This window comes from Chelonia mydas, chromosome 8, assembly GCF_015237465.2.
Source record: "Chelonia mydas isolate rCheMyd1 chromosome 8, rCheMyd1.pri.v2, whole genome shotgun sequence".
In the NCBI taxonomy this organism is placed as follows: domain Eukaryota; kingdom Metazoa; phylum Chordata; order Testudines; family Cheloniidae; genus Chelonia; species Chelonia mydas.
In genome coordinates this window covers 103580860-103595720 of record NC_057854.1, presented here as the reverse complement: position 1 = coordinate 103595720, position 14861 = coordinate 103580860, and the positions used below count along the sequence as shown (strand labels likewise).

General features: G+C 49.2%; 1 protein-coding gene across 7 annotated transcripts in view; it reads left to right on the top strand.

Annotated features, from left to right (window-relative positions):
• Nucleotides 1–14599, top strand: part of RNF220 (ring finger protein 220) — a 329969-nt gene extending 315370 nt beyond the window's left edge. For all 7 annotated transcript variants that reach the window (XM_043552506.1, XM_043552504.1, XM_043552502.1 and 4 more), the window contains one exon: nt 11044–14599. In XM_043552506.1, coding sequence (XP_043408441.1) covers nt 11044–11115 — 72 coding nt within the window. In that variant the 3' untranslated portion in view covers nt 11116–14599. The remainder of the gene's footprint in view (nt 1–11043) is intronic.
• The last annotated feature ends 262 nt before the right edge of the window (nt 14600–14861 follow it).

Below are 14861 nucleotides of genomic sequence, written 5' to 3'. Positions count from 1 at the left end.
TCCTGGAATTAAGGGGTTAACGTTCACTTTTCCAAGGAGAGGAGTGTTTAAATTTGATCTCACCCCTCCCTCCCCACACTGCTGTGTGGTGGGGTAAATGGGGACTGGGTTTGCTGTGTATTGGCCACGCCCAGAGCCTGGCTCTCACCAGGCAGGAGGGAAGGGAATATTCCAGCAGGACGTAGGGTTAGGTGCTGGCACTTGTGTGGGGGAAGCAATTAATAAGTGGCTGCTCATCTGTTCCCCAGCCCTACCCTCTTCCTGCAGCCCGCAGTTGATTAAGCCTGGTCCTTTCACGAGGCAAGCTCGGGCTCTCTCCCTTCTCCCAAATCTCCCAGCCTGCATTCTCATGTTTCTAATGTAACCATTAAAATGTAGCCCGAAGACAGCAATAAAAACCCTGGAACGCCTTGGTGCTTTTGTGTCTTGATCAAAGTCAATGTGTGTAATCTCGTTAAGACTGCCCTCCCCCACCCCCTTTTTTTTTATGAATTTAATGGCATACAGCAGCTGGGCTCAGTGTTTAATACTCACCAACCTGCACTGTTCTAATTAAGGTATCTCCTTTTATTTCGGGCACAAAAGAGACTCTTGTTTTCTTTAACAAGCGAGGAGCTGTGGGATAGTGTGTGTAATAATTGCGGCTGTTACCTTTCCCTGGGTATAAAGCCAGCTCCCCGTGGGGGTGGCAGGGAAAGCAGAAATAGCCTACGCGTGCAGCACACATGGAAAGATTTGATGGGGGGAGAGGGGCAACATTTTTCTTCTGTTGTGCAATAAACAATTTGTTGGAGTTAATAGGAGTTATGGGGGGGTGAGTTGTGTTGGGCTTCCGGCCGCTTCTGAACTGTCTGGAGATCTGCCATCCCCCTTAGTGAAAAGTCCAGATTTTCTATGCCTGTGTTTTTATATGCACAGCTGAGACCTAATGTTAGATTACATTTTCTTATGTTATATATATTAAGGCCTTAGAAACAAGGGATCAAAGTGGGAGACAAAGCTTCAAACGTCTCGCAGGAGGGCACTTGCTGGCCACATCGGTCCCCATGGAGCAGGGAGGGTGAAATAATTTTAAAAACTTATAGGGTCTGAAGATTTTCTAGAGCCAGACTGTCCTAGGGCTGAGCACCCATTGACTTCCATTTGTGTCCAGGGCAGCCCTCAGGATTGGGCCCTTAATAGGTGCTGCTCTGAAAAAGAGGCACTTTGAAAATGGCATCATGGGGCTTCATGCTGTGTGTGTGCCTGACTCCAGATCAGATCTGCTGAGTTTATAAGTGAAAACCTGGGTATGGCTTTCTACCAGCTGATCCCACAGACTCTCCCGGGGTTGGAGAGTCGTCATGGACACAAATGTTCTGCATTTGGAACGTAGCTAACAGTTCTGTGAATGAGACCTGAGCCAGCGCAAACTCCCCCTCTCCGTCCCATTGCTGTGTTAGCTTGCATTAGTGATTCAAGCCAGCAGATCTGATTGCATACACACAGGATGCAGGCCTGGTGAGTAAGAAGGGCCCTTCCTACTTACTCACCAGAATAGAGCTGTACTTTACGGGTGCATCCTGAGTGTGAGAAACTGAAGGATTTGGTCAGTGCCTCTTAACGCTAATGGGAGATGCCAGGCTAGATGCTGCTTTGCAGAGGCCTCTCTGAGTTGGGGAGAAACCATCTGTGCATACATGAACGGTCAGAGCACTTTAAACAAGTGACCATCTTAACTGTTCACCCCACTGCCTGCACATAACCAATCAACCGGGGCCCAAGAGTCAGCAATTGGCATGCGCCTGGGTCTGAGTTTTCTCGGCTGTCAGGCCACTGTATGGTTTTGAGTACATGGGAGAGGGACAGTGATGTGGGAAGCACATGTCCATATCCTAGGGCCAGTGTGGTCCTGCTTGGGTTTCCGGTGTAATCAGACTAACCTTTACAGGCTTAATTTGTCTGCAGTTTTTGTTTTGTTTTTTCAGACCATATTTGTGGGCTAGTTTTTACTTATAGGCTTTTCTCTGGGGCTCATCACTGCAGTGTTTGAACTGCAACACTCACAAGTCAGGGAAGGAAGAGGTATCGTTGTCCCCAGTTTACAGACAGGAAAACCAAGGTACAAACATTAAGTGATTTTTCCCAAAGTCACACTGGAAGCCTGTCCAGGATCTTGCAAATCCTAGCCCGAGAATTTCCAAGTAAAGTATTCCTATATTCTAAAGCCAGATGAGACCTCCTGTGTAGCACAGGCCAGAGAACTTCACAAAAGAATTCCTCAAGCAGATCTTTTAGAAAGACATTCAAACTTGAGTTAAAAATTGTCAGTGATCGAGAATCCACCATGACCCTTGGTAAATTGTTCCAGTGGTTAATTACCCTCGCTGGTAAAAATTTTACACCTGATTTCCAGTCTGAATTTGTCTGGCTTCAACTTCCAGCCATTGGATCATGTTAGACCTTCCTCTGCTAGATTGAAGAGCCCAGTATTAAATATTTGTTCCACATGTAGGTACTTATAAACGGTGATCATGTCATCCCTTAACCTTCTCTTTGTTAAGCTAACTAGACTGAGCTCCTGGAGTCTATCACTAGAAGGCAGGTTGTCTAATCTATTAATCATTCTCAAGGCTCTTCTCTGAACCCTCTCCAATTTATCAACATCCTTCTTGAATTGTGGGTACCAGCACTAGACACAGCGTTCCGGCAGCGGTCACACCAGTGCCCAATAAAGAGATAAAATAACCTCTCTGCTCCTACTCGAGATTCCCCTTTTTATGCATCTCACAATTGCATCAGACCTTTTGGCCACAGCGTCACACTGAGAGTTCATGTTCAGCTGATTATCCACCATGACCCTCAAATCTTTTTCAGAGTTTCATTTTTGAGAGCTATCAGTTTGCTTTTAATCCATGCAATGTGTGCCATGTTAATTTTATGTCATTCTAGTTTTTTAATCAAAATGTCATGCAGCATCAAGTCAAACGCCTTACAGAAGTCTAAGTATATTACATCAATATTATTACCTTTATCAGCCAAACTTGTAATCTCATCAAAAAAAAATCAAGTTAATTCGACAGGATCTATTTTCCATAAACCCATGTTGATTTGCATTAATGACGGTACTCTCCTTTAGTTCTGTATTAATTGAGTTCCATATAAGCTGCTCCATTTTCTTGCCCAGGATTAATTACCTGGGTCAGCCCATTTACCCTTTTTAAAAATTGGAACAACATTAGCTTTCTGGAACTTCCTGAGTGCTCCAACACTTACTGAAAATCAGCATTAACAGTCTAGTGAGCTCCTCAGCCAGCTCTTCTAAAACTCTTGGCTGTAAATTACTTGGAGCTGCTGATAATAAAATGTTTAACTTTAGTAGCTTCTGTTTAACACCTCCAGAGATACTAGTGGAATGGAAAGAGTGTTATCATCACCATAAGATGAGACTATATCATCTGTTTTTTCCCCAAATATAGGTCTGAAATATTTATTAAATACTTCTGCCTTTTCTGCATTATTATTGATAATTCTAATATTTCCATCTATTGATGGACCAGTCCCATTGTCAGGATTCTTTTTGTTCTTAATGTTTCTTTTGTTCTTATTGTTCCTAATATATTTTTAAAACTCCTTATTGTCCTTAATTCTGCTGGCCATAGATTTCTCTTAGTGTCTCTTTGCTTCCCTTATCAATTTTCTACAATTTCTAACATCTGATTTATATTCATTACTATCAACTTCCTCTTTCTTTCTTTAGTGCTGCCTTCGCTTCCCCCCTTTAACCATCCCCTCCTTCCTCGGTTGTGGCTTTTCAGCATCTAATTAGGTGGTGTTAAATGATTACCAGTTATCATTCACATGAGTTACAGCTCCAAGACCACTCTCTGTCTCTCAGCACATGAGCCCTGTGTGAGGTGTAGCTGTGTTGTAATTCAGAATGGGAGAGCGTTTTTATCCTGGGTTCTGTGCATCTAGACCCAGCAGCTCCTTTGCATGTTCATTCACTCATCTGGTTAGCAATTCTCAGACTAAGGCATATTTGAATGTAAGTAAATGATGGCACTGCAAGACCAAAAATGAGCTTTTAAAAAATCTTTAGATTCCTGGAACTCGCCTTAACAGTGCCTTCTGAACAGATCTGTCAGAAGAACCATGTTCTCAGATTTAATACATATTTTTCTTGTAGATGGTACTAGTTAATACTGAGCCTTGTAACCTTCCTCAGGTAACTAGTGTGTGTCCCAAAATACATGTATTGCGGGTGGCTATTTGCAAAGCTGGTGTAACAGTCAGAAAACTATAACTCATTCCTGCCTTTCACTGGCTTGTGCCACGTCCTTTGTGGATTTTTCCTGAAGCCTCATGGGGTAGCAACTCTCCCCTCTTCCATCCTCTTCGGGGCATGGACCTAGCTTTATATTTGTCTGCAAAGCACCATGCATACCCTACTGCCACTCACTCACTCACTCACTCACTCACTCACTCACTCACTCTAGTTCAGAAGCAGGGGAACCTGGGTTCTGTTCCCACCTCTGGCAGTGGCTCTCTTCATAACATTGGGTGTCTCCCTGCAGCTCTCTCTCTGAGCTTTGGTGAGGTGCTTTGAATGCTGTGGGTGGCTATGTAAGTCGTATTTGCCTTCATCTCCTTTGTGTCTGGGTAGTGCATTCTGTTTGGAAACTGATCACTGTTCACAGACTAACAGGATAGCAGGAACAGCTTAAGCCCTAACTTCAAGTTTCCTGCCTTATCTGGTTGAAAACAAATGTAGTGTAATTCTTTTTTTAAGAGGTAGCTTTAAGACAAAAAGCTCCAGTCCTTCCTGGCACCAAGTGAGCCTTAACAACTTCTCAACATCGCAGCTCTTGTTAATTTATTTTTCAGACTACCCGAAGTGATTAGCCCATATTGTGGATCAATCACTTGCCAAATTTTAATTAAGACGGGAGGGAAAAAATAAATCCCGTCCTAATCCCAACCCCTTTTCTCTACCGTGTTTCAGCCCCGGAGCAAACTTCTTGCAGCAGAGTTTTATAAACCACTGAAAACTGAGGTTTATAAGGGAAAAGCTGAGATGCTTTTCTGCAGCACACGCTGCTATAACACATCAAGGCTTTTCCATGGAGCAATGATGAAAGGAGCAGAAGGACGGGGTGGGGGGAACAGCCGACAGGTGTGACTTATTATTCCACACCATTTTTATTTCAAGGGAAAAGTTTAGTAACCCCAGCTGGCAGGTGAGAAGGGGGGAACAAATACTTTTTCATTGTCCCTGTGCCAGGGCATGTGTGTGTGAGAATAGCTTAATTGCCTATAGTAATAAATACTATACACCACCAAAAATGTGGTCAAATGCAAGGAACAAGGTTGTAAGTGATTTTAGTGCTTAAAATACAACTCCATGCTTAGAACATGGGGTTGTGAATGTAGCGCACATGCTGATGTGTGCAGGGACATCAGCTTAAAAAAAAATAAGCTCTTCCCAGGAGACTAAAGTCATTATTTTTCCCTGGACTGTTCAACACTAAACATAGATACTAGGGGGACCCAGAGACCCTGGGCCTTCCAGCTGGGTGTGTGCAGCCAGCCTGCTTAAAGTCTAAGCTGCAGAAGGTAGTTAAGATGGCATTGTTCATGCTCCGGCACGCCCCACCCTGTGAGCCAGAGCACGCTGTCCTATCCAAGCTCAGCGAAACAACATTCTCCCCCACCATAAAATTATCCACACCAGGGTGTTTCTCTTGGTGGGACCCAGCTTGCTGGTTTGGACTCTGGAGCAACGTAGTCTGTACCTATGTGCCTTGACGCAGGAACGTTCCTGAAGAGAGAACAAGAGAAATACTAACCCTGCCTGGAAGGGCTGGATTCTCATGTCTGTGGTCTGAGCCTTCCTTGGGCCGCTGGAACAGCTATTCCCATTTCTCTGGTTTGCGTCACTTTGAGGCTCTGTTCCGATCCAGAGTAAGTTTCAGATCAAGGGCTAATCAGGGCTAGATCTTTGAATAAGAGACTGTCAAAATGGTAGACACCACCTGTGGTTGGATTTCTGCCATCTTATGTGGCTGAGAGTTGTCTTCATGAAATTCTTGAAATTTCGTGCGTGGAGGGCAGTTCCCACAAGATCCCATCTGCACTGGAAGCAGAAGGCACGAACCCCCAAGGAAATAGAACCGAGGGGCCTGTGTGGAGCCAGCGATTCAAATCAACCCCCCTAAGTTTGCAGGGTATTGAGTTTGAGATACTTTTTCTAAATAGAGAAAGGACAGATTCATAGATTCCAACCCCAGGAGGGGCCACTGTGATCCATTCTGGCCAGAGAACTGTCCCCAGATAATTCTTAGAGACTCCTAGCCCTTGCCCTGTCCCGTGTTCTGGTGGGCATCAAGTAGTGCAATGGCACTGCCTGAAGGATGAGTTCTACTTCCAGGCACTTTGGGCCCTCTGCATACTGGGTCCAGTGTGTGGAGAGAGCTGAAATGCACGCACGCGATACACAGAGTGATTTCAGACGGGAATATTTTCCCTGTCACTCTCAAGCTCCCAGCATTCAGTTGTCTGATCTCTAGTTAGTGCAGTTATCCCAGAGAAGAGCGGGGAGCTGGGAGACTTCTCTGTGCTCAGGCTGGAGCAGCAAAGTGATCTTGGGTTTTAATTGCTTTTTCCCTCCTTGTCTTTATTCTCAACGAGCTCTGGAGTTCAGTGAACCGGGTTGACCCCGTGAGGGCTGGGTATGGCTGCGTGGTGGGAATTTCTCCGTTATTCGAGGTGCACTTGATGGAAAGGATTTCCCTTGCCTTTCTCAGGTGGGGCCCCCAGCTGTTCATCCCCTTTCCTAGGAGTTTTATGTGTACGTGTTGCTCAGACAATGCTCTGTCACTCCAGAGAAGCCTGCCAGTTTGAAATCCGCCTCTCGCTGGGGCCTGTCTCTGTATTCCAGGAGGGTGTGCTGGTCCCCATCTCTCGGGACACATGCAGAGAGGCAATGGGGTCTCTCTCTAATGGGGCGAACTGAGCAGGAGAAGGTCCATTAAAGTTCTTCCCCTGGCTGCATTTGGCTACAGCCAGGCAGCCCCATTGGCTGCGGTGAGGCTGCAGGGCGTGTCGGTGGAGGCTCTCTTCAGCACTGCATGAGAACACCTAGTGTCTGTGGAGCACTGTCCTCTCTCCCCTGCTTTCTCCCCCCGCCCCTCAGAGTGACAGCACCAGGCCATTCCAGGGGGTGGGAGCTGCAGAAAGAATCCGCTTCCCTTGTGTAATCAGCGGTGGGGTGCGATTGGACAAATATTTCATTGCCTCTTCCTTAATGAGCTGCTCCTGGGAAGGAAAGGGTCGAGACAGATGTGCAGGAGCTAGCCACATCTGGAGTCCTTAGCATGCTCACTTTTGCTTGCTGGGGCACATTGCAGGCAGGAGTTGAGAACTTGCCAACCACCACCCCGTGTAACGCTGATTGCTGTGCGCAAACCTCTCTGCTCCTCTGGCACCTCCAGAGACCATACACCCTGCCCTCCTGTGACAGTGGGGAGCCCGGCAGCCATGAGGCTGCAGGAAGCCCCTGCATGAGCAGAGAATCTGCACGGCCATGCCAGTGGTTCTGTCAGATGTGAATTGAAATACATTGTATTGATGCACACAGTGTGGGCCCCCAGATGTCTGAATCTCAGCAGCAGTGCGACAGGCCCCAGCCTGAAATGACAGAGAATAGCTTTAAAAATTGGTCACTCTTCCTCTTCATATCAACCTGCCATGACCCCCAAGAACAGGGACCTGCTTTGTAGGCGAGCATTCAGCCCAAGAGTGGGCTCTTCTTGGCAGCTCTGGGATCCAGAGCGCAGGTCCTGAGAGAGACGCAAATGGCTGGATTGTAACCTGGGCATCTTAGAGTGCATGTACTGATTTTTAAGCCTACCCGCCAGAGTGTGGTGTTGGTCGCAGTGCCTAGAGAGCAGATTGGCTCTGTAAAGGTACTTGCACTGTGGACCCCCTTGTGCCAGGCACTCCACAGGCATAATGAGAGACAGGCCCTGCCCTGAAGCGCTTAAAATCTACAGAGACAAGACAAAGGGTGGGAAGCAGAGGCTGAGAGAGGGGAAATGACTTGCCTGAGATCGCTGCAGACCTAGGACTAGAACCCAGGTCTCCTGACTCCCAGTCTACGGCCCAGCCACAAGGGCACAGTGTATCCTGTGCTCCAAGTGATTTGAGGGTTTTTAGTGGCTTTATTTGCCTCCAAGGCAGGTTGGGGGGGCGGGGCTTTGGTGACGCTTTAGATCTGACTTCGAGGCACCAAGCATTTCCATCTCCCACGTGAGGCCCGGTGAGAGTTCAGCCCCTCTGAAATGACCCCTTGACACCCGATCCTTCCGAAGGTCACAAATGGCAGAAAACGAGGAGGCAAGCGGGTGAGGTAATATCTTTTATTGGACCAACTTCTGCTGGGGAGAGAGATCGGTATCCCCCCCCTCCCCCCCTCGTGTCTCTCTAGTGTACTGGGGCCAGCGCGGCTACCCCTACGCTGCAGAAACCAAGGCGACTCAGTGGTCGGAGGCCTCTCAGCGGCAGCTTGCACCAGGAGGGCGAGGAGAATTGACTTGGCCTTGTCTGCACTGAGTTCTTAGTGGCACAGGTACAAGCCCCTAGGGCAGACACACCTCACACCTGTTCAACGCTGGGGTAAGCTGCGAGGATCCAAATTCCTCTGCGCTGATGTAATTTGTCCTCACTAAGCGGGTTGCACTAGTGGCTACCAACCCAGTGTAGACATAGCCTGAATTTGTCCTGGAAGTCAGAGGAGTCTCCTACTTGGGTTTGAGGTTTCCCTGCCCCGTGGGTGCTCGTTGCGCAGAGCAGAGCTGATGCTAATTGTAGCGTCAGAGAGAGCATCCAGCTCTTCTCTTGTCATCAGAGCTGCATGGCCAGATCCGAACCTGCCCTTCCACTGAGCCCAGATCCTGCAAACCTGCTGAGCACACTGCTCTAACGCCCACTTTCTGCCTTGGCTGCAGAGGTCAAAACAAGCCCCTCTTGGGAGCACTGCTCTTCCTCCCGAGAGAATCTGCCTCCTCTGGGTCAGTCTGGGCGAGCCGTAGCAGCCGGCTGGCATTCCCCGCTTTGTACAGCCCTGGGTGCCTGTCGGATTCCACAGGGCCTGTGGCCGGGCATGCTGTCTGGGGAGTTGGGCTGGAAAGGAACGGCTGGGAAGCAGGTTGACAGCAGCAAGCAGAAGAGTCGGGGCGCTCAGACGGAGCCTGTGCTTGCTGCTTTGACGCAGGAGTCAGGAGGTTGTGTTCTGAGGCCATCTGTTAGGGTTCCAAGCCAGCACGGCTGATTTCCAGGCCTGCGGCGGCACTTCCGCCCTGCTTGCGTGGAGCGGAGGATCAGTAGCCGCAGAGCCATCTTTGTCGTTTTTCTCGTCAGCTGTCTGTCACACCTGCCAATCTAATGATGAGCAGCTTAGGTTGACCCCGATTCTGAGGCTTATTAACACCCTCTACCTGTCAGGATCCATGACAGATGGCGCACCAGCCATTGTTTCATTTCATGCAGTGCTGGTGTCATCCTTCTGTTACCTCGCCGGGGTTTGGAGTTTGCTTGTTTCAGTTCACCGTGGCAGCAGATACAGACACCTCTGTAGCGTGGGGCAGAGGGCTTGGAATTCCTGTTCCCATCGGCTGCCCGAGGCAGGCTGAGGCGTTTGAACAGGACCTCGATCTGTATAGTTCTGGGGCTCCGAGACTTGGATTGTGTTGTGCTCTGAACATGGGGTTTGAGAGGCCCTGGAATGCAGCTAGCTGAACCCCCACATTGCCTCGATCTTCCTTGCTGGGTGGCTCCTAGGAAGCAAGAGTGCAGCCTCCAAAGGCCCCCGAGCCACCGTGTCAGGGAGAGAACTTCCAGCCCCGCAGGGCATTGGGGGCTCCATGATGCTGAGCTGGCCCCCCACCGCCCAGGTGTAACAGCATCCACAGGAGCATTGCACAGCAGGTGGGGAGCGATGGTGGAGGCTGCATTAACTCTTCTTGGAGCAGCCCTGACCTAGGGACGCTATCTGCAGCCCAAGGGAGGTTGCAAGCTGCAGACAGCCACTCCATCCCCTCCCTATCCCATGAAGGGGCTTCTAAAGGGTCAGGGGAAAAGTAAGAACGCTCCCTGGGGCTGGCACTCCCCATGCTGCTCCTGCTGCTTAGAGGAGCAGCACTGAAGCCTTAGGAACAGTGTCTTTCCCCACACTCCCTGTCGTCCTGTTCAGTGAATGCCACAGCGGCCGTGAGAGCGTCATTCTGTGTAACACAACACCCCGTGCTGGGTTGGCAGACGTGGGGGTCAGACCCAGGACCTCTGGTGCTAAAAGCATGCACCTCTACTGCTCCATCGGCACAAAGGCTCTAAGCAATTGATATTCCCCTCACTGGGCCAGCGGTCAGTGAAGACAGAGCCACACCCAGGGTGGGCTACATCTGACACCCAGGGGCCAGCGCACAGCTCGGTCGAGTGGGAAGGATGGAGAGGGACAGTTGGAGCCAAAGTTGGTGCTGTAAAGAAGGGGATGGAGGAGAATCGGCTAACTGTTGCACTGAATTTCAGTTTTCTGCCGAGCGCTAATCCAGCTCCAAGCCTCCTGGCTGTTTCCTCGGAGCTGGTGCTGCCCAAGCAGCATTTGTGGATGGGAACTCTCGAGAAGAGCTGGCATGTGGGCAGGGGGTTAGAAGGATGCAGAATGAATGCCCCTGATGAGTCAAAGCATGAATGAGATGCACTCGGGCTGGATTCTCCTCTCCCTTGAGCCTGTGGCTGGGGGCCTCCTAGGTGCATACCGTGTTAGCAGGGATTGTGTTGGGGAAGGGGGTGCCTGATTCCCCTCAGAGGGCTCATACCTGCTGCTCAGAGGGCATCCCCCCTCTGTCCTGTTTCCTTCATGGCAGGGGTCCTGGGTATTGGGAGGCCTTGGCCTTTCCTGCTTCCATATTGTCATCCCCAGCATCACAGCCGAGGGGAAACTCGCGCCGTTGTCCTGCGTCCGCCTAGCTGACATTTCTCTTTCTGTTCCTCCGCTGGCTGCAGGGTGCTAAGAAGCTCTGCCCCCAGTGTAACACCATCACGTCTCCCGGAGACCTCAGGCGCATCTACTTATGAAGGACACAGCTGGAGGGCGGGACACAGCTACCGGATCAGCTCATCACACCGAGGGGGGAAAACGATGATAAAAAAAGACGTTTAAAACCAATAGACTCCAGACATGGACTCGAGGATAAAGGAGCCGCGGGGAAGCCTCGGCTTCCGTGTCTCTCGTTTTGGGACCTCCTTTGGCCACTCTACTGTGGGCAAAACCAAACCCTTTTTTAAAACCAGTGTTCCCCTCTCCCCAGAGCTGGCTTTGCATTGCGGATGGCTTGTGAGCCCTTCCTTTGGACTGTGCTGTTCACGCCTCCAACCCCAGACGACTGGGAAGGGACCCTTGACAGAAAGATGTTAAATAACCTGTAACTTGTGTTCTTTGTTCAGTTTGGTTGGTTGGGTTGTTTTTTTTTTTTGTTTGTTTTTGTTTGTTTTTTGGGTTTGTTTTTTGGTTGGTTGGTTGGTTTTTTTTGGTGGTGTTCTAGTGATTAAAAAAGGTTTAAAGAAAAAACACACAGGCAGAAAATGAAGCACATGTAATATAGATTATATATGTTTACAATGTTGTGTATAAATGGGATAGACACAAACATTACATACTAATAAGTTGCCCTTTTTTTTGGTTGTATTTTTTTTAAAGAAGAAAAAAATGAGCAGAGAACATTAAATCCATATTTTTCTTGGTTCTGCAAAGCTTTGGCATTAAAGTCATTAGTTTAAAAAAAGTATATATCTACATATCTATAATGTAAATGGTTTAATGTTCTGTGGTGTATATTTCCTCAGTCAGATATGAAGTTAACAGCTTTTTAGTAATGGCTGTTGCAGCACCCATAACTTACAAGACTTATGGGGAGTAGGGGAGATGGGTTTTGTCATTAGTCGTAGCTGATGGGGCTGTTTCGCATAGAATCATTATCCCACAGAAAGCCAGCGGCGTTTCGTTTCTCATCGGGGGGCAGCTGGAAAGGTCTGGCTCAGGTGCTTTCACCTCTTTTCCATCTGGGGCACGGGCAGGAGTTGAGATTAGCTGGGAGACAGGAATGAACCTGGCCAAGTGCAGCTGTCTCCAGTGGCTGGGAATCTGCACCCCAAAGCTTCAGTTAACCCAACCATTGCCCACGAAAACCAAAGGCCATGCCCCTGTCCAAGCAAAAACGTGCCACTGACTTGTTTTGTTCCCACTGGAAAGGAATTCACTGCCCAATGGCCCAGGGTGTTCTCTCTGCTCCAGAGCACCTCCTATGCCCACAGGAGAGGTGGGGCCATGGCACAGGCTCGGGTCCAAGGTTCTCTCCCTTCTGGCTGAGACCGTTGCAGGCTGAGTAGTAGGGGGTGACTACAGTGCAGGGAAGGAAGACTCTTGCTAGAGGTGTTCTCTGGGGAGGCTGCTGTGCTGCCTTTTTTTACCATCTCCGTCCATCCTGCTGTCTTGTTCTACCGCTTTGCCAGTACTGGCTGGGAGAGGCCTCAGAATTGCACTGACTTTCTGGTATGAGCTCTTTGCTACAGTGGAAGGTTGCTGTAGATCGCCGATCTCTTCCAGAGCCTGCCTGGGCCGGGGTTCCTAGGACATGGTGCACATTCCTCTTAAAACAATGCAAAGTAACTTCCGCATCTAAGTAAAGGGTGTTGCTAGGGCCCCTCTCTCAGGCCACTGAGTTGGCAAGGAGAGCCCAGCCTCACCGAACTGACTAAGATGAGCAAAGATTCAGATACTTCCAGTCAGTGCCAGAGATCCCCAGTGACCTTATCCCAGGAGATTTCTCCTAGCTTCTTCCACAGCAGCACCTATAGCAGCTCTCAATTGTCCTTAGCTTCCAGGTCCACAGCCGCACACAGCTGTCACCAGCTGAGGGTTGCCATCTGCTCCCCTATTACCTTGGGAACAAAGAAATGAATACGATTTTACCTACCAAAAAGCAACGTACGCCTCTCGAGCCACTTGAATTTTGCAAGGCTGCGTGAACGTTGTTTAAAGGTTCTCACTGGTGGCTGTTGTTGCCAGGGTGGTGACCTTGCAGGACAGTAGCCCAGTGTTGAAATGTGGGAGGAGGGAAGTTGGTGAAGTTAACCTTGTGTTGTTGTTCACCAGGCAGCCCCCCTCACTAGCTGTCTCGCTTCATGAACCCAGGTGAGAGACCAGAATAAGCTAGGCACAGGAATATTGCACCTCAGGGGTCATTTGAAGGCCTTTTGGAAGCCAAGGTAACTCCTACTTGCTGGATTTCTTGGTGTTGGCCACCTGGCCACTATAGGGTGTGCTGACATCAAGAGGGTCTCCGGACTCCTCCCCAGCACTGCAGAGATGGTTTGTGTTTTGCAGTAACAGAATATTTGAGGAGGCAGCTTTTCTCAGTGGTGATATTTCTATCGCAACTTCCCTGCCTGAGTGTCTGATGTCTTCTCCTGGGAGCTGCCATTTTGGTCAGCGTCTTGCTGTTTGATTTCTAAAGGACCCTGTTGCACAAAATAAATCTGTCTCCTGATGGAATTATATCTCTTCCCCTCCCCCCGCCCTCCAACAAAGATGATATCCCTTAACTTTGAGCTTCCTGGGTCCTTACGCTCTCAAGGCAGCAACCTTTACCTATGGTACAGTTGTTGCCCCTGTGAGTCTATCCCGGGCGTCCGTGGCCATTCCCTGGTAGCTAACATGCTGCACACATGTACCTTCTTGGGCGGTCTTTGGGAGATGGGGAAGAATCTGTGACTGCGAGAGAAAACTCTTCTAAGGTTCCAAGTTTGGAAGTTTCTCCCCTGCAGAGACAGGCCCGTGAGAGCAGCGGGAGGGGCTGCACGTGCAGTTAAGCCTTGGAACGCCGTTCCTTCTGCTGGGACGTAGCCCTGCCTGGAGCACTTAAGCCCTGGGAAAGGCAGTCGGCAGGGTTGGTTTTTAAATTGGAATAATAAACTCTGCAAGGGGGGGCCGCCTTGCCCAGCACTAGCTGCGGGTGCCCTTGGTACTAGAGCTGGGATCTCTCTGTGAATGGAACTGGAGAATGCGCAGTGATTTTTTTTTTAAAGGCAGTTGGGAATGGGGAAGTGGGGAGGGCAGGTTCCCCAGTGCCCGAGCTCTGCCTTGCAAGGAGGCACTGAGAGCCAGGCTCTCTCTCGTGTGTTGTGGAGCAGCAATGTGCTGTGTACGTATCTGTAAAACCATATGTAACCAGTAATGTTTTTTTTTAATGTAAAGCCGTCCCTGTTTTTAAGAAGGGTGGGGATCTGAGGGGAGAATGGAGAGAGAAGAGTCTCATTCTGGCCTTCTCAGGAGCCAGCCGCGTTTTGTAACCAACAATCGCTTTCTCCTCTTCCACAATGAGCTTAAACAAAAAAAAAAACAAAAAAAGAAATTAACTCTCTTTGCCCAAAGAATCCCAATTGCACAAGGTGATATTCCAGTTGTGTCAATGATTGTGTGTCAATGTATATTATATAAAAAGGTACTTGTCATTCCCGTTTGTAAACTACATTTGACATTAATTAAACGAGTATAAATCTTCCCGGTCTCGCCTTCCTTCCCTCTCTCCGTCTTGGCTCTCTGGAGCGGGTGGGGATGTGACTGTGATGCACCTTTGCTCCTGCACCCGGTATTGGCCTGTGGCCGAGGGCTTTGAGCACTGAGACAGCTGTTGCGCCTAGGCCCAGGCACGCGCAAGTTGTGGGATGTTAGCAATATACTGCAGAGTCTCGAGGTGGCCATTCCTCAATTGGAATGGGAGGTGACCTTGGTGGGAGACAATGGGTGTCAGCAGTACAATGGG